This window comes from Gouania willdenowi, chromosome 10 (genome assembly GCF_900634775.1).
Source record: "Gouania willdenowi chromosome 10, fGouWil2.1, whole genome shotgun sequence".
NCBI classification, from domain to species: Eukaryota; Metazoa; Chordata; class Actinopteri; order Blenniiformes; family Gobiesocidae; genus Gouania; species Gouania willdenowi.
In genome coordinates, this window is record NC_041053.1 from 17,927,050 (window position 1) to 17,947,298 (window position 20,249).

The 20,249-nt window shown below is 38.9% G+C and overlaps 1 protein-coding gene across 11 annotated transcripts in view; it reads left to right on the forward strand.

The window, feature by feature from the left end:
• Positions 1-20,249, forward strand: part of LOC114470848 (uncharacterized) — a 90,401-nt gene that overhangs the window by 44,626 nt on the left and 25,526 nt on the right. For 10 of the 11 annotated variants that reach the window (XM_028459194.1, XM_028459191.1, XM_028459190.1 and 7 more), the window contains 5 exons: positions 14,023-14,340; positions 14,425-14,679; positions 16,004-16,321; positions 16,406-16,660; positions 16,737-16,841. In XM_028459194.1, the coding sequence (XP_028314995.1) occupies positions 14,023-14,340; positions 14,425-14,679; positions 16,004-16,321; positions 16,406-16,660; positions 16,737-16,841 (1,251 nt within the window). The remainder of the gene's footprint in view (positions 1-14,022; positions 14,341-14,424; positions 14,680-16,003; positions 16,322-16,405; positions 16,661-16,736; positions 16,842-20,249) is intronic. The other variant, XM_028459196.1, reaches the window with a different exon arrangement.

Below are 20,249 nucleotides of genomic sequence, written 5' to 3' on the forward strand. Positions count from 1 at the left end.
ACGCACACACACACACACGCACACGCACACGCACACGCACACGCACACGCACACGCACACACACACACACACACACACACACACCATGAAATCACTTATCAAGCATTTCACATGATTATGCTCAGTTTTAATCTTATCATCATTACTGTTTTTACTGTCTCTCTCCCCAACAGAACAACAGGATGACCATGAATTAACCTACGAGGTTGTCTTAAGTGGTTCAGAGGCCGGGGACGCAAGAGGTGCACAGGTCAGAGGCGGAGGTGGAGTACGGCCAAGTCAAGTTTTCACAGCAACCTCGACAGATTCAAGTACAGCCAGATGACTGTGTGTATGCCAGAGTCTGTAAATGAAAACATGGTGTGGCTCTTTTTTTATCACAGACAGGGGGCACGACATGATCTCAGGTTGCTTGATGGGCTTCCCCGTTTAATGATGAAAAATCTGGGTGTCACCGTTGAGAGGACTCCAAACCCACATCAATAATATATATTTGTTTACCCCCTCTACCACTGCCATTCTTGTACATACTCTTCGATCACTGAAACTCCTGAAACTCAAATGTCCAGAATTAGAGTTACCTGCATTGTTACCAAAACACCTTGATTCCCCTACATCATTCCTATTTATACAGCATCTTTAAAAATCTGCATCAACTACAAAATCCTCCGACTGACATTTAAGGTCATCCACAATGTCACCCCTCCATATAGGTCCAGACTGATCCACACCATCAGCTCACTAATATTATTCAGAATCAAGCTCAAAACTCATCTGTTCAGGACGGCCTTTCTCTCTGTGATCACAACTGCTGTGTCTAATCTCGATATGTTTTAAAAATTAAATGTTGTTGAATAATCTTATTGTAAATATTCCATGTATAGTGACCCTAAGTGCTAGAAAGAAGCCTTTTTAAAGATAAAATAATTATAATATATAATGATAATAATGTATTGGATTTGTATATTAACTGTATATAGTGTCTTTCATAGACACTCAAAGGGCTTTACATTGCATTATTCATTCACTCCACACAAACGGGTGGTAAGCTACTAATGTAGCCACAGCTGCCCAGGGGCAGACTGACTGAAGCAAGGCTGCCATAGTGTGCCATTGGCCCCTCCAAATACCAAATATATCAATGTATCTTCTCCTGGAAATCCCTGTAAGGTTTCCTGAACTATTAGGCTGAAATATTTAGTAGTTATTTATAATTTAATGTATATAAGAATGTAGTTTATAATTGTTTTCCATTTATTATTTAATTTCACTACTTAATCTGTACAACCGATAACGTTTCTTCCATTTAGAATTTTAAGCATTAAAGTTTTTCTTTCCCTCATTAAACTGCATTTATTACCAGATATTTGCTGGATGTGTTCAGTAAACTTTGACTCAGAGTTTCATTGTGTTCACGGAAAATTTCTATTTGTGACTCAATGACCCACAGAGTGATTTGCTGAGAAATGTCTTGTCTTTTGAGAAGTCGCACATAAGCAGATATTTTTTTTTTTTCCGTGATGTAAGGACTTCTGCTTTCCTTGCTGGAGTTTTTATTCTTACAAAACTACTTCAAATAAATATAGCAATAGGCACTACTACTGTGGCTTTCCTGTAAAGATCCAGCTGGAGATGCTTTTTGTAGAAGTACTTTTTTCTTTTCTTTTTATTCTTTTTCTTAACAGTAAACTGCCATCCATCTTAGTTTCACTGTTTAAAAAAGGTTTGTGTAGACTGCAGACTGGAGTGCAAAAGGTAAGTTGATTAAAAAGCAAACGTGACTGTTACGACCCTGCTGTTGGCCCAGCTCCTGTGTGGGAGGAAAATGCAAAAAGACTGTGACAGCACTCGTCTGCGATTGGTGGCTTCCTCTTCTCGTATGCAAATCCTCCTGTGCTGCTCCTTCAACAGGATTGGTCTTCTTCTTCCTCCACCTGCACAGGGAGCTAATCAGCAATCACTCCTCATCAGTCTCCACAGCTAAAAGGATCGCTGGACCATTGGCTCAGGGGGAATTTGACTAGCAGGTTGCCCCACTTCGACTCTTCCTGTGATTTGCCTTTTTCGCTAGCCATTAGATTAGATTAGATTAGATTAGATTAGATTAGATTAGAAGACTGTGTTGGATTTAGTTCTGTTGTGTTTTAGAAGTACTAGGTTGTTCCATTGTAGGATTCAATTAGGTTCTGTTTTGTTTGTTAGCTGTTTAAGTTTGTCCTTGCTCCCTTTGTTAAACTCCTTCTTTGTAGGTGATGCTTTAAGTTTGTCTTTGCTCCCTTTGTTAAAACTGTATAATAAATTGTCTTGGTTTACCCTTTTACATCGGTGTTATGTTATACTTCTTCGCTCCTAGACAAAAGAGGACATCACCACTACATCACTGCACTGGCTTCCATCATATCATCAATACATCTTTTCTTTCCCTGCTTCTGCCTGCAATCAGAGCTACACAGGTCTGCTGGTGCCTTATATCTCCAGCTCACATTTTAATGTCTACAGTTTTTTGCAAAATAAAAGTGATACTAAAATTTCATATTATTGCACATTTCCTAATGGTTAATAGAAACAAAGCTAGTGTGTGCTTGATCATTGTCCTGTTTAGGTGTTGAACAGTCTCTATGTCTGTATGTATGAAGGACCATCCAAATCACTCTTTCCTTCATCCTAAATGTGACTGTCAGTCACTGAAGCAGCTGCTTAGAGCTCCCACAATGTGATGCAGGGCTAAGAGACATGCTGCCCAAGATGGATGTTGACTTACCCAACAATGTTCTCAGTTTTCTGTTCCTCAAAATGTGATGTTTTTATCTTTTGACACCATCACATTTCGTCTCTCGATTGACAGATATCTCTTTAACATAGGCCAGAATAAAAAGAAATGTGTTATCAGTCTTTAGCAGTGTCACAGCAAATTTGCGGTTGATCTCATTTGGAGACATGATTAATTGCTCTGGTTGAATGATGGAGTCCAGGCGAGGCATTGATGATTTTATAAAAAAGGTTTATTATAAAACTAAATAAAAAAGAGTACAAAGATGGACAAAAATTAGTGACCGCCCAGGCGGACGTCCGATGAATGAGTGGCACAGTTCTAACTCATCACGTATATTCCCCCTCAGTCCCCCTCCCTCCTCCCCCCAGGAGATAAAGAGGACAGAGAGGAGGAGGTGAGGGAAGAGAGTGAAAAGAGACAGTTTCTTCTTTAGGTCAAAACAACCAGTTCTCTGGTATCTCCTGATTGTCGTGAGTGTTGGAGGTGTGTGCGTGTATGGTGTTTGTGTGTATGAATGGATGTGTATTGGGTGTGTATGTGTGAGTGTGTGATGCCTCTGTGTCTGAGGGATAAGATGTGTTTTGGGAAGCTGACCTCGAGAAGAGAGCAGAAAACATGAGACAGCAGAAATGAAAAGTCTCAACTTAAAGCCTTAAAAAGAATAAGGTCTATGAGTAAATATGAGTAAATATGTTAATAAACATAACTAACAATTTTTTCCCTGACAGCAGCAACTTTAACACCTCAAGCTTTGAGTCATCCTCAAAGTTAATGACAGCATGACAGTCAAATGTTTTGAGGTTAGTTTGTCTGTTGTGCTCTTGAGCAGAGTTTTGCAGTCATTCTATCAGGATCAAGGTGTTATGTTCAAAACAGCCCATTTTAAGATACAAACATGGGCTGACAAAAAAGCTCTAGACATGAAAATGACCAAATCTGCTATTTATAATAATGTGAATAATATTTAAAATAAATGTCAGAAAAATATCAACCCTTGTTAAAGGAAACAACTCAAATTCACTAATTTCTAGGAACACCCATCAAGCTCCAGATTAGACCATAATTTGTCCTTAGTACACCTTTAATTCTTGGTGAGAAACAATCAATATTGTGTCGGTGTTGGACTTTTTTATTTGGGGTTAATATTAAAAAATGGACAAAGTCTTTGACACGAGCTGGGGGATTCGACCGCCAGTCAGGCGTGTTCCAGACCGAGACAGTTGGAGCAGACCGTGTGTCTGACAAAAGCGAGCCTGAGAGCATCCCGTTCCCTCCTTGGGAGGAGCCTCTGCCTCCATGGCCATGCTTGACACAGGCAGGACGGCAGGTGGAATTAGCCTTGGCTACCACATGGCGGCTAGCAGGTGCTAGCAGGGATGGAGGCCTACGCATGCAGGAGGACAGCGCATTGGTCCGAAACAGCAGCTGGCTTGCTGGTGTCTGGAGGCTCAGATACCGGTGGTATGGAGCTTTTGGCCGGGCCGTTCACTGTCGTGAGTGCTCGGGAGGATGGCCAACATGCCAAGGAGCCCGGAGGTGTCAAAGGCAGAGCAGCCTGGGGCGACAGGTAGTGTGCTGAGGCCTTGGGGTTCTGGACCTGTGCAGAGTTCGAAGCGGGGCGGTCACCGTAGTGAAAGCACCGTGAGGAAGGCCAATGTGCCCAGGAGCCCGGAGGCGTCGAAGGCAAGGCTGGGCCAATGCTGTTGACTACAGCTGTTGCGCTGATGTCTGGGAACTCTGGACATGAGTTGATGCAGAGACATGTTGTGCTGATGTCTGGAGCTCTGGACATGACTCGATGCAGAACTCAGAGCGGGGTGGTCACCGGAGTGAGAGAGCCGGTCGAGGACCAATGTGCGCCGAAGCAACAGCGTTGAAGGAGAGCCGACAGCCGGAGCTCTGAGATTCACTTAAAGTGAATGGAGCAGCCCTTAATCGAGCAGAGCAAAGTAAGCACTGGCTGCTTCTCAACCTGTTGTGGTCCACGCAATGCATCTATAATTACCAGCGTCCGTCGACTGGAAACTAAAGATCCGCCTGTAGAAAGTTAAGCTGGTAAAAACACGAGATGTGCATGAGAGAGTAGACGTGCTTGAATGAGGAACTGCACCTCTGCCCTCTCTCTTATAGTGGGTAGTAGTGTCCCTGGAAGATGGACAGTTCTTCCAGCCAAATCAGGGCTTGGGGGATTGAAAAAAGTGCTTCTGAGGGCTGCAGGGAGTGTGCATCCCATAGTGAGACATCTCACTAATTATTGTGAAATACAACTGTACTTTCTACTCCTTACATTTTAAATGAGCTCATTACTTTTAAGACCTTTGAAGATGACATCAGGACGTAAAAAGACGCAAACAAACAACCAAGAAGCTGGGACTAATTTTCAGACCAAAAAGGGCACGTCTCCATTCCAGAAACCTGGAGAACATGATTCTCTTGAGGCTAAAATGTAAAATGTTGGTAGTTTGAGTTTTTTCTGTTAGTTTTATAACATTTTCACATTTTTTAAAATGGTAAACTCAAAGCTGCTCTGGGTTTAATTGAGCATTTGCATTTTTCTTTTCTTGAAACATTTTATTTACAAAGTGTATCTATAATGAGTGCTAAATTCTCCAGGTGTTCATAAACTGTAACAGATTTTATTTATTTCCATGTATCAGTTTTCTACAAGTTCTTAACAATTTTATACTTAAAGCTGCTTTGGCTTAGTAGACTCAGGGACGCTAGCCTGGAAGCTAGTAGACTCAGGGACGCTAGTCTGGAAACTAGCAGACACAAGAACTCTAGGCTGACAGTTAGGAGGCTCAGAAAATCTAGCCTGGAAGCTAGGAAACACTGACTGGGAACTGGACTGTAACTAAGGACTGGATAAAGGCTGGATACTGGACTCCAACTGAGTGTTGTGTGCTGAGGAGGGACTTAACTTTTGATGGTGCTTAGATTCTGGTGACGAGGAGGACCTGGGGGCTGAAGACGTCTCCGGAAGTGGAGTACAGGGAGAACCTAGCAACCTCCTGATCTGCTTCTTTGCTTTCTCCAATGTCTCCTCTACGTCAGGGACTCTTTCTAGAGCAGGCCAGAGATGAATGACCACACAAACTCCCATCAGTGTCCACTCTCTCCTAGGGATAGATGGTCTCCATCAGTTTGGAGAGCAGGGGGTCCAGCTCGGCAAGAAGCTCCTTCATCTTGCTGCAAGATGAAAAATCCCGCTGGGTCTGCTGGTGGCTGGGACATTCTGTCTCGTGCAGGTGTAGGTGCAGACCCAAATGCAGGGATGGAGGCAGAGCTCAGGTGCATTAAACCAATAATTATTGTTCGCTTAGGCATGGTCAGGCTAGCAGGGATTCGGCACACAGGTGGTCATTCCAGGGAGGCAGAGGTATCCAAAAACACAAAAGGGCACAACCAAGAACAATGGAGCGAGGGTAAACAAGAAGAATGCTCAAAAGCAAAAACACTTGTTGTTGATCCTAGCATGGAACCAAGCCCAGAGGGGTATTCCATTAAGTGGGTTATGTTCAAACTCTGAGTATGTTCGGGCTCAAATGAGGGAAACTCTGAGTATCTCATTCCTAAACGCGAGGTATGTTCTTCTTTGAGTAGGTTACCCTGGCAACATTGTCCGTGAACTAAACCTGGTCGCTGGCAGGTTTTATCAAAGAAACCCTGGGTTTCTACCTGGCTCCGCCCACCTGAACACCGTTTCTGAACACTTTAATGAACCTTTACACTCTTCTCTGAAACACATTAGTAACATCACACACCACAGACGTGTTCACATCATTACTAACGTGTTGCTTTATGTTTTTTTTTTTTTTTTTTTTTGTGCTAACGGTAGTTTTCTTTCTAACATTGTGGATACAGAGCATTAAGTGAAACACACTGAGAGGTTGATCTGCATTAAAACATCTACTGATGTCTGTAGTAAAGTTCCCTGGGATACCTGTGGATAATGTAAAGGAGGAGATCATTTAAATGAATCCACTTTTAAGGCTCGATTGTTGTTTTATATTGTTATACAGTTAAATCTGTAGATCATGCATCTTTGAAGTTATGATGGCGCAGTGAATTGTGATGCTCTGCTTGGAAGCGATGGGTCGTGGGTTCGCGTCCCGCTTCAGTGTTTTTTATGACGTTTTTTCGGACGTTGAGATGACTCTGGCGACATTACATTAAAAATCAATATAAATGATGCAATATCAAGCGGCAGTCACTGTCTTTATATCCAGTGTAACAGGAGGGCTCTCTAAGCAGACATCCTATGCTGCTGCCACGTCTCAGACACATTTTATTCATATTGTTCCCCGCTCGTCACGTCACTGAAGAGATAAAGTGATGAAGCGACCAAAAAGTGTGACTAATTACGGGTGATTTAAAGGGGACATATCATGCTAAATCCACTTTTTTAGCCCTTAAATGCATTTTGTTGTATATTTAGAGTGTTTAGAAGTACACAAAAGTTGAAATTAGTCTCTTCAGGTGCTCCGTTGATATCTTTATATTCTGTTTTGGTCATATTTTTCAATCTGTTTCGATTTTTCTATTATGTTTTTTGAACAATCACAGTCACAGTATTTGCAGCGGAACTGCCAAATTAGGACATCGACTCCAGGCCCAACACTTTGAGCAATCCGCCATTTTTATTTCTCGCTTTTATTTTGTAGTCCAAGCTCCAGGATGCCGAAGATACGAGAGGAGAAATCAAAATGTTCGGTTGTTGGATGTAGTAACTCACACGCTTCATTACACCATCTCCCACCATCAGAATCAGAACCTTTTCGAAGTGCCTGGTTGAGTTTTATTTTTCAAGGAAATGTACCCACATCTGTGGGTAAGGTCATTTTTGTGTGCGCGAAGCACTTCAAGGATGACTGCTTCATCAACCTCCGCCAGTATAAAGAAGGATTTGCCGAAAGACTTTGTCTGATTGAGGGTTCAATTCCTTCTATTTTTGGAGACGACAAACAGAGCACTTCGGTAAGCTGTAAATAACGCTAAAAAGTGTGATGATAAGACGTCCCTGTCAATGTTTTGTTAGCATAAGCAGTTGCACGGTCTTCATATGTTAGCACTGTGTGCTCGTTTTAGATCCTTGATGATATGGCCTACGTGATTTAATTTAAGTCTAAAGTTTTCATTAGTCATTTCATTTTGCCGTTTTTGTCTCCGAAAAGACTGTATTAAAATGCATTTTGTGACGTTAGCTTGGCGCTAGCGTTAGCTCAGCGCTAGCGTTAGCTCACTTGTTAACATCCATATGAAGACGTTGTTCTGCAGGTTCATCATCTTCATTTTCATCTCGCTCCGCCGGGTCTGACTCTGGCTCGAACATGTAAGGCTGGATGGACAAGTTTTCCGTTGTTGACAATTTGTAAATAACGTGAATAAAAAGTTTCTGCGCCACTACATAATCGTATCTCTTCTATCAAACTACAAAAATGGCCGAACAGGGTGGAGTTGAACCGAGTGTCACCTCTACAACCTGGAGAGGGGGCGGGGTATGGAGTGTCTCATTTGCATTTAAAGAGACCGCACCAAAACGAGTTGCTCTCAGAAGCCCATCAGAAAAGGGGTAGAAAAGGGGCCTGTGGAGCTATAATAATGAGGAATTCAGACCCAAGCATTGCAGTTCTGATTTATATAGACCACAACTGTATGATTTATATGTAAAAAGGAAGGATTTAAAAGCATGATTTGTCTCCTTTAAGCCACAATAGTCACTGAAGACTGAACGCACCTTTAGAACAGGCTCATATTCCTCAAACACCGGCTTATTTCACGTGAATAAATCACTCTCTTCCGTTTGAGTGAATCTCTGATCCATTGGTGATGGCTTTTTAATCACGCGCCTGCACGTAAGTAACCCAAGGTTTACATACTCAGGGTTGATTGACCCACTTCATACCAGCTGTAATGGAATCCGATACCCAGAGTTTCCCATCGCGGGGCATGTTGACCCAGAGTTTATGGATAGACTCAGAGTTTGTTAACCCTCCTTTATGGAATACCCCTCAGGTCACAAGTGATAACATAGTAAATGACCCAGCACTGAACTGAGGCAAAGCCTCTCCATTTAAACACAGAGCAGTTAATTGCAGCTGGTGAACAATCACCAGCAGCTGGTGCCTTGCAGGAGAAAGCTGCTGGGAGGGAGGCCAAGAGTTCCTGCCTTCCCTACAAAATAAAACCCCATCCTGACAACTTGAGTATTGAAAACTTTTGCCACCTCTGGTTGTCTGCATGTATGCTGTAATACCAGTGATCATTGGCTGTTAAATTGTAAAATACACCATTCTTCAATGGTTTAAATTTCAGTGTTCAATGTTTTACTTGATGAACACCTTTGTTTTAGTTTGTAGATTTGCTGTCGCCCCCTGGTGGCCCAGAGAGGCCCTACATTTATTTTCATGACTAAAAAGTGAGTAATGTTTGGAGCAAAAACCAACAAAAGATCTTGGAGAACATGCAAAGTTCACTGAAAGCCTTTTGTCGGGGAAGTTACGACATAGCTAAACTGTATCAAAAAATTTAAAAAATGAAATTTAAATTAAAAGTTTAAATAAAAAATTCCAAACAAAATCAGTAAAAACGTGCTGCGACTGCATTAAAGATCACATTCTTAACACAGACTAAATATCACTAATTAATTTGACACTATTAAACAGAGACATCACTAATATCAACTCTTTCACAATGGAATATTTAACAATGAAACCAACCAATGATGTTTCTGCAACTAATTATGTCAGAAATCTGAAATTTTAGGTTTCCTTCTGTACTTGCTTAGTTACTAATTAATAGAGACAATTCTGTAGTGGTTAAAATTTCTGCCTCAAAGCAAAAGTGCCTTGGTTTGATTTCAGGTTATTTGGGGTCTTTATGTGTAGAGTTTGCAGGTTCTCATTGCTTTGTTTAGGTTTTCTCCACGTTCTCCTGTTTTGAAGGAGTGACAGCGACAGAACAATCATAATTAACTTAAAGTGGAATCAAGTGTTTACAAGATCTGAGAATTATTGTATGCAAAATTAAAATCGGAATAAACCAGCCACCGATTCAGATTTAAGTTTAATTCTGATTTAAATTTGTATTCGGAATTAAGTTTAGGAGGTCAGTTTAAGAGGAATTCTAAATTAAAGGGGAATTGAAGCTCCCATGTACACATGGCCATTTTTCTTGTTCGTCCCACCTGATATCAAACTGGGATGTAAATGGCCCCTGATGTGGAGTGCAGTTTGACACCCCTGCTCTAAAATGTCATTGAGAAGACAGATGGGGCTGTAACCTAATGATCTTCAGCTCACGGTTAACACAGAGCCGTATAGAGAGAAAGTTGCAACAAAAGTTGACTATTACAGCACAATTTGTGATGAGTTTTGAACGGTAAGAGACGTTGAAATAATTCCATTGGATATTATTATTATTATCATTATCAGAGTATCTAAACCCATTAACGTGTGCATTAAAGCATGTTAGTGGATTTTCCTCCCCTAAACTAGTAGATTAAGGGATCATTAGCAGATAACAGATGAGGCTAGGATATGCTAACGTTACTGGATAAAGTTAGCAACACACAGCCTTAACTACAAGGTTCAATTTTATTAATGCTGCAGCCATTTCATCCAACAATGAAAATTAGAGAAAATACTTTTAAACGTGATTTATTTCTGCTGTAGTAAATTAAATACATGAGTGGATGAATTAATTAATTAATCATCATAAAAATAATTAATTAATTAATGCCTGAAAATGTGCCTGCAGAGTTTACTTCACACACAAAACTCAGTTTTATCTACCCACATAGGCTACATACAGCATTTTCATTTTTTTTAAATTTATTTTTTTCAAACAGTAAGCTTTTTAATTGTGTTATTTGTGAAAAATGCAAATGAAGTGTTTGAATATGATTACTTCACAGATTTTTTTTATAGTTATACATTTATTTTGAGATCACTCCTGCTGCCTTTGGCTAACCATTTCTTTCTCCTCTCTGGTTCGGTTGGGAAGCCATACATTTTCACTCCTTTTTCTGAGCAATTGGAGCATCCCCATGCAGCACAGCATACCATGGTGGCGACTACATGCAAGGACACCACGTATGAAAGGCGCAGACAAACTGAAAGACAAGTTATTAATGTCTCTGACTTTGTTAGACATTTATTTAATGAAGTCATCTTGGTACATAAGAGCATAGTCAAAATATAATGTGTTATTTTATATATGTATAACATAATAACTATGTTTTCAATGTGTCCTGTCTTGATATGGAGTGTTTTTTAATGATATCTGAGAGTCAAAGATTACATTAAATCATTAAGATTACATAGAAGAATACGTAGCCGCATCGACTGCTGCCGCTCACTAGAGCGGTGCGTCAACAGGGCGGCCATCTTGGACTGATGGCAATCACTCCTACAGTGTATTACATTTATAGAGGAATGATGTGCTCACACTATTAAAGTTGTCATAAATCGCTCTATTCTCAAGCAATTTTCACGAGGTTTGTCTGACAAACATCAGACATGATAGATACTGTAGATAGATAGATAGATAGATAGATAGATAGATAGAATTATTTTCATTGCTATTGCTATGCTATTGCTATTGCTATTATTATTATTATTATTATTATTATTATTATTATAACCATTACTATTATTACTATCCCTATTACTATTATATCATGATCATTATTTATTTTAGCCAAAGAACTGAAATATTCAAGGATGTGGGTGTGAAGTTTAAAGGTAGGGTAGGCGATTTTCAAAAGCTAGCATGATTTTGAATATAGCCTCCCTGATGGCTCCGCCTTTACCCCCCTCGCCCCTCCCCTCTGTGCTCTGTCTCACTCACATGCACGCACACAGCTGCTGCTGAAGCAGACCTCAGCTCATCACTTGTATTGTGTAGAAACTTTGTTGTCTCATGTCTCATTCAGAAGTGAGTAAACAATAAACTTTACCATCATATATGTTAAAAAACGTGACCAAAAAACTCTGTTTTAACTCTAGCAGATGTGACGCGCTTTCAGTGAGAGCTCGTGCATGTGAGTGATCGAGAATGAGCAGGGAGACAGGGAGACGTGATTGGTTAAAAAAAACGGCTCGTTTTTTTCCATTGGTTGAAGTTATTACAGATTTACAGCTGCTACAGATGATGGATTTTCTTCATTCCTTTTTCAGAGCACATAAGTTCTTAATTTCTGTCAGGACATAAAGACAATTTCAATCAAAAACTTAAAAAGGGTATCTGGAGGAAACCGCCTACCCGAGGTTTAAGTGTTGAGTGGTAAAACCAGCATTTGAAATATATCCAAGCACCTTGTGTCACAGCTACATGTGTGATGTGTTTAAAAAATTAAACAGTTTGGAAATCGGTTCAAAATGCAACGAATAATTCTACTTAGAGATTGAGAAACAGCTCTTTCTGTCGTTATGTCCATGTACTGTTGCCTCCACCACCACCGGTCCATGATGGCGGTGCTGTTGACATGTCCCTCCACAGTTGATGCGGCATCTACGTATATGATGTCTATGCACGTGACGACCAAGGCATTTTGAACTTCCGTTGTTGCAACTCTCTCTCTATACGGCTCTGAGCTCTCCTAGTGGCAGGCTCTGGGCTCTGGGTTAACATCGTCAACCCTTAAACTGGCCACACCTTTGTGTGGTATACATCAGTTTCTAATTGTGACTGTTCTATTAATTGTCACACACACTCACACACATGCACGCACGCACGCACACACACACACACACACACACACAGACAGACAGAGCTACTGTTGAAAGAGGAAGTGTGACAGATATCCCTTCCTCTTCTCCTCCTCACACTAAATATGTTCACATTTAAACTAGTTCTGCTGACAGGCTTCACACACTCCTCTCAGAGGTTGGATGATAACAGCTCACACTGCAACGTGCACAAGTTCGCTTGGATTAAAAACAAAAAACAATCCTGAGAGGTGCTGACTGTGTCCACTCACACATATGGAAGCTGTGATAGGACTTCTGCTTGTGTTGCTCCAAGTTTCATTTGGTGAGTTTTTAAAAAAAAATGTAATTTGTGATCCATGACAAGTTTTGCAGGAATGTTATTATTGAGTAAGATATTATAATGGACGTTCATGAGGCCAGAACTCACAGAGGGACAACACCAACACTGACTACCAACCCAATAATAAACAGAAAAACAATAACAGCCGACTGGAGTTCCACCTCATGACCCTGGGTCTGCAAACCCTACACAATACTTGTACACTCAAATTGTTACAGACGTAGGTGAAGGTGATGTATTTACAATAAATGATAGTCTTGAAGCAGAATCAAACATTATTTCTATGAAGAACAATACCTACAAAATAAAAGATTGCATCAAAATGTTGATTAACTTATACTTGGGCCACCATTTATGTTAAATAATTCGAGGAGTAAAACTAAGGGGCCATAGACCATATGATGTCCACCTGACTCTAATTATTGAGTGGGTCATGTATTGATGTAACATCAGAGTTTCTGAACAAAAATCATATAAAAATTGGACAGGCAAACAAAACTTGATGTCAGTTTTGTTTATTGTTGCACTGTTATATCAGTCATTATACAAAAAACACCAAACCTGTGAATTGCATTGTTTTGTCAAATTGAAAATTATTTTACCAAGTGAGTTATGATCAAGAGATGATGGTTAGTTGCAAAAATTCTATGTTAAACACAATTTCAAGGTTATAAACAATAGATTAAAGATCATATAATGCTGTAATGAAATTAAAAAAACAAATGTATACTAACACAATGGGCAACCCTGGCCTGTACTGCCAGGAGGTTTAATATTGACAATTTGTTGTGAACCATTTGTAAACAACTTAAATGGCAAATATATTTGATGTAATAAAGTTATATCTTATAGTTATATCTGCTCAAATGGGCTCAAACTCTAGATAAATTAAATATACAAACATGTTAATATTATTGTAAAATGACACATTGACTGTTAATTTACACTCTTTTAAAACCACAGTCTAAATTTGATTTATATTATACCGTGAAGAAAAAGTATCCTCAGTGTTTTGCTTGTTTGATGTTGAAATGATTTCAATGAAAATGAATCTAAAACTAACTTTCAAATCATAGAGAACACTTGTTTGAAACAATTCACAATGAGAATCTTTTTAAGAAAAACATATTTGTAAGGTGGAGTTTCAGAAAGACATGCAAAGTAACAGATCAGACTGTAATTCTTTTGTGTTGCAGGTGTGGAAAATCACTGTGATGGCAGACAGAATAACGCTCAGTGTTATGCAGCTTTGGATGGATCTATATTCATCAGGCTGATGGACAGCGCTGTAGAAAATCATGCATACATGTGGTATAAAGATACAAGTAGATTATTGGTAGTGAATAATAAACGTGTTATAACAAATGCTTTAGAGAAGAGAGCAGATTTTACTACACAAAATGGTATTTATAGAATAAATCAACTAAAGTCGAGTGACAGTGGCCAGTATCAACTCGAAGTTTTTGTAGATGGGGGAAGAAAAGAAGAACGGAAACTAAATTTGTCTTTTCAAGGTCAGTTGTTTCTTTTTGGATTGTCCATATAGAGTAAAGTGTACACTCAGATTATTTATAATCTGTAAACAATCTCTTACACAGCTCCAGTATCTTCTGTCCAGCTCGTCCCTACATGTCTTTCTATGGGGGAGAAGAAAGTTTCCTGCTCCTCTAAAGGGGACAGTCTTCTCTACAGCTGGACTCTGGATGGACGCCCTCTGACAGACTCTGACCTCGTCCCAAAGGGCAGCAACACCAACATTATCCACCTGAAACTACAAACTGTAGGAAAACTGGTCTGTCATGTCCAAAACAAAGTCAGCAAAAGCTCTGGTGAAGTGACGTTAACCACTTGTGGTGAGTTAAAAAAAGATGAACGTAGAACAGGAATAATCAAAGCATGCCTGATAAAGTGCACGTCTTTGTTCCCAGGTTACATCTTCATAAACTGCACTTTGTCCAATGGGACAGACATATTGCAGTGGGTGCTTGAGGCCACTAACACATTGTATATATATATATATATATATATATATATATATATATATATATATATATATATATATATATATATATATATATATATATATATATATATATATATGAAAAACACCACATAAAATGACCAACAGACAGACTTTTATTTTGCTACGTTTGATAAAAAAAAATGATCTTGTATCATGTTTTCCACCTCACACCAATAGCAGAGGCATAATTTGTGTGTTGATGACGTTTCATTAAAAGGATTTTATAACATGCAAAATAAACACTTTACTGGCCTCAAAAAAGTTGTAAGTGCTTTTGCAAAAGTGTCAAATGGTCGAAGTTCAAACATCTATTGTTCCTCACACCAGCCTCACAGTCTATAGTCAGTCACCAGATTATCTGGATACTGATTGGACTGTAACACCACTACCAACCCAATGATAAATAGAAAAACAATAACAGTCAGTCGACTGGAGCTCATACTCATTAAGAAAAATACCTACAAAATAAAAGATTATATCAAATTGTTGATTAATTTATACTTGGGCCACCGTTAAAATTGGACAGGCAAACAAAACTTGATGTCAGTTTTGTTTATTGTTGCACTGTTATATCAGTCATTATACTAAAACACCAAACCTGTGAATTGCATTGTTTTGTCAAATTGAAAATTATTTTACCAAGTGAGTTATGATCAAGAGATGATGGTTAGTTGCAAAAATTCTATGTTAAACACAATTTCAAGGTTATAAACAATAGATTAAAGATCATATAATGCTGTAATGAAATTAAAAAAACAAATGTATACTAACACAATGGGCAACCCTGGCCTGTACTGCCAGGAGGTTTAATATTGACAATTTGTTGCGAACCATTTGTAAACAACTTAAATGGAAAATATATTTTATATGATAAAGTTATATCTTAGGAATCGGCTCAGATGGGCTCAAATTCTAGATAAATTAAATATACAAACATGTTTATATTATTATAGAAATGATCCTCAGTGTTTTGCTTGTTTGATGTTGAAATGATTTCAATGAAAATGAATCTAAAACTAACTTTCAAATCATAGAGAACACTTGTTTGAAACAATTCAAAATGAGAACCTTTTTAAGAAAAACACATTTGTAAGGTGGAGTTTCAGAAAGACATGCAAAGTAACAGATCAGACTGTAATTCTTTTGTGTTGCAGGTGTGGAAAATCACTGTGATGGCAGACAGAATAACGCTCAGTGTTATGCAGCTTTGGATGGATCTATATTCATCAGGCTGATGGACAGCGCTGTAGAAAATCATACATTCAAGTGGTCTAAAGATACAAGTCAATTATTGGTAGTGAATAATAAACATGTTATAACAAATACTTTAGAGAAGAGAGCAGATTTTACTACACAAAATGGTATTTATAGAATAAATCAACTAAAGTCGAGTGACAGTGGCCAGTATCGACTTGATGTTTTTGTAGATGGGGGAAAAAAAGAAGAACGGAAACTAAATTTGTCTTTTCAAGGTCAGTTGTTTCTTTTTGGTTTGTCCATATAGAGTAAAGTGTACACTCAGATTATATATAATCTGTAAACAATCTCTTACACAGCTCCAGTATCTTCTGTCCAGCTCGTCCCTACATGTCTTTCTATGGGGGAGAAGAAAGTGTCCTGCTCCTCTAAAGGGGACAGTCTTCTCTACAGCTGGACTCTGGATGGACGCCCTCTGACAGACTCTGACCTCGTCCCAAAGGGCAGCAACACCAACATTATTCACCTGAAACTACAAACTGTAGGAAAACTGGTCTGTCATGTCCAAAACAAAGTCAGCAAAAGCTCTGGTGAAGTGACGTTAACCACTTGTGGTGAGTTAAAAAAAAGATGAACGTAGAACAGGATTAATCAAAGCATGCCTGATAAAGTGCACGTCTTTGTTCCCAGGTTACATCTTCATAAACTGCACTTTGTCCAATGGGACAGACATATTGCAGTGGGTGCTTGAGGCCACTAACACGTTGTGTGTTGACCCAACAACAGCCCCTATGGGTAAGGAGCCTCCCACTGATTCAGTTACTGTCACTTCTACCAATGTGACAAGCAGCAGCCATGACCTGTGCTCATATTCACAAAGCATCCTAAGGCTAAAAGTAGCTCTTAGTGATGTCACTCTTAGAAAAATCTTAGAATTCCTCGAATTTTAAGATTTTTCCTGGTTAAGATAAAAGTAATTCACAAAGCTTCCGAGGCCCTAAGAGAGCTCCTAAGGAGTAAAACTGTTAATAGTAGTTAGGAGGACTTTTAGGAAGCCTACAAGTGTCTTAAACAGACAGAAACAGAGAGTGGACGGAGCGATATTCTCTGTATGTTTCATGACAGTGATTTAACAACATGCTACCAGCTTGTATTTATTATTATTATTATTATTATTATTATTATTATTATTATTGTGTTTCTGGTTTGTTTTAGTTTTTTCACACCATCCACCGAGTTGTATTGTTTATACTTTAACTGGCAATAAAATTATTCAGATTCTGGCAGTTCTCACACAGCGTAACGTAATAGCAGCCTTGTATTGCTGCGTGATTTGTTTGCTACAGAGCCGTATATAGAGAGAGTTGTGACAACGGAAGTCCAAAATGCTTGACCGTCACATGATTCATGTAGACAAATTTGTTCCCCGGAAGTTATTGGCGGGCCATTCAAATCCACTGATTCCGAGTGACATAACTGCGATTTTCGGTCATTTGTCATCAAGAACTGCACTGATTTACAATATTTATACAGTTCCATGAATATTTTTTTTTCCTAACGTAAATTAGTTTTAAAGATTAGTGTAAACAACTAGCTTACCTGCTTTTTTGACATAGTTAAGGCCAACATTAATTTGGTTAAAAATCGTGTTGATATGTATTGTATACAGGATGTATTACTTTGAATTTTCTTTAATTTATGGCATTAAGCGCATTCACATCCCAATGTTTATTGAAATACTAGCCGTACTAGTTTATTTTCTTCCATTTCAGTAATCCCATGGTAATTAAGGGCATATGTAATCTTAATAATTTAATGTAATTTTTTTTTCTTCAGATATCTATATATTTCAAATACCATTATATATATATACATATAAACACTATATATACATGAATACATAACATTTACAAATTCAAAATAAAGAAATATATCTTTAGCTTGCATGTGCAGAAATCTGAAAAACGGGTTCATTAAAAAACACACCACATCCAGACAGGACACATTGAAAACATATTATGTTTATACATATATAAAAATAGAAGTTAGATTTTTACTATGCACTTATGTACCAAGATGAATTCATTAAATAAATATCCAATCTCTAATTGCTCTGAAAAAGGAGTGAAAATGTATGGCTTCTCAAACGAACCAGAGAGGAGAAAGAAATGGGAAGCCAAAGTCAGCAGGAATATAACTATAAAAAATCTGTGAGGTAATCAAATATTCAAACACTTCTTTTGCACTTTTTTTTCACAAATAACACAATTGAAAAGCTTACTGTTTAATTAAAAAAAATGAAGATATGTAGCCTAGGTGGGGAGATAAAACTGAGTTGTGTGTGTGAAGTAAACTAAAATTATTCTGTAGGCACATTTTCAGGCATTAATTAATTATTATTATTAAGTCATTCATTCATTTCATTTACTACGGCAAAATAAATCACGTTTAAAAGTATTTTCTCTAATTCCACATTGCATTAATAAAATAAATTGAACCCTGTGGTTAAGGCTGTGTGTTGCTAACTTTATCCAGTAACATTAGCATATCCTAGCCTCATCTGTTATCTGCTAATGATCCCTTAATCTATAATATACAGGGGTAATCCACTAACATGCTATAATGCACATGTTAATGGCTTGAGATGCTCTGATTAATAATAATAACATCCAAAATGATTATTTAAACATCTTACCGTTCAAAAGTGCATCACAAACTGTCTAATCCGCTCTAGCTTCATTGGCTGCAATAGTCATCTGCTCGTTTCCGTGGAACGATTGAGGCTCCATGAGCCGCCATTGCTGTAAAAAAAAAAAAAAAAAAAAAAAAAAACATTGGAGTGAATGGAGTTGTCGTAACTCTCTCTCTATATGGCTCTGGTTCGCTCCATTCTTTGTGTGCTGTAATCTCGCCCTCGCTTTGATGGCAGCAGGTAACAGTGATTCACACTCGTATCTTGTGCCACACAGGAGAGGGAACGATGCATCGATTAGCAGGGCCAGCAATCACAGTAATCACTGACAGCTGTGTCTGCCCCACCATTGAATACCATAGTATCAAATACATAAAGTGGTAAAATTACCTACAATATGTAGGGAACTAAACCCCAAGTTGATCTGGACTTAGAACATTTGGCTTCACCAGTCCGTGGAGTCAAAGAGTCTGCCTTCTACTGGGATGTGCAAACATTCCCCAAGGGGGGTCTTCTCCCCTTTCTGTCCGAACAAAGGGATAGAAGGATCCCAGAACAGTTATCTCCCGTTATCATCTCCCTGCTACATTACGATCAAACATTTTTGGAATGATTTCTACTGTAATTGAAATTGCAAATGTGTCTGCACTCGTGTCATGTAATTTAATAACAACAGAAAGCTATTTTAAAGTGTTCATCATTTAAAAGTGCTTAAAATGACCAGAAAACATCACAAAAGTTAGTTTGAGGTATTTACTGCAACCGTATAGTTAAGAGGAGGCATAACATGATTTTTGACATTTATGTTATGAGTAAGTACAGGTAAAATGCATTAATTAGTTCCTAAAGTGATTCGAGGCTATTTCCTAGTCGTGTTTGGTATCAAACTCTTTCGTAATACATGATATTTCAGGATATGATGTTGAAAAGATGTTTTGAAATATGTGGAATTAATTATTAGGCATTCTTTTATGTTTAGAATCATCCCTTGTTGTCTGTCTCTGTCTTACACTTACACACACCCAAGACACACCCACAAGCTGAAAGCAGAGACATTGACCAATCACCGACATGATCACAGAATAATCAACGAAGACGCCTCCTCCAAAAGGCGTCGCCAAACGCCCTTTAAAAAAAGACGCGCGACCAGAAACAACAGTTTTGGACGCGGGCGTTCATGCTCACCCGTGTTCCCTCATGTTCCAGCTTTCATTTATTTCATAGTAGAAACAGTTAGATTTTTGAGACAACAGCTGCTCGGTTCGGACGAATCCGGCACCCAGGGACGTGCGTAACAGCCGAAAGGAAGCCCGGCCCGCGACCCATTGTGGTTAGCCAAGAGCCATTATCGAAGCCAGCTGCGAAGGCCTAACCGCCCGGATCGGCTGAAGGGGCTAAATTCTGTGGAACCGAAACAGAACCAACGGTGGCACGTCCTGCTACATTGCTTCAACAGCACCTCCAGGTCCAGCCTGACCTCACCTCCAAGGTACAAGAATGAACTTTCATCA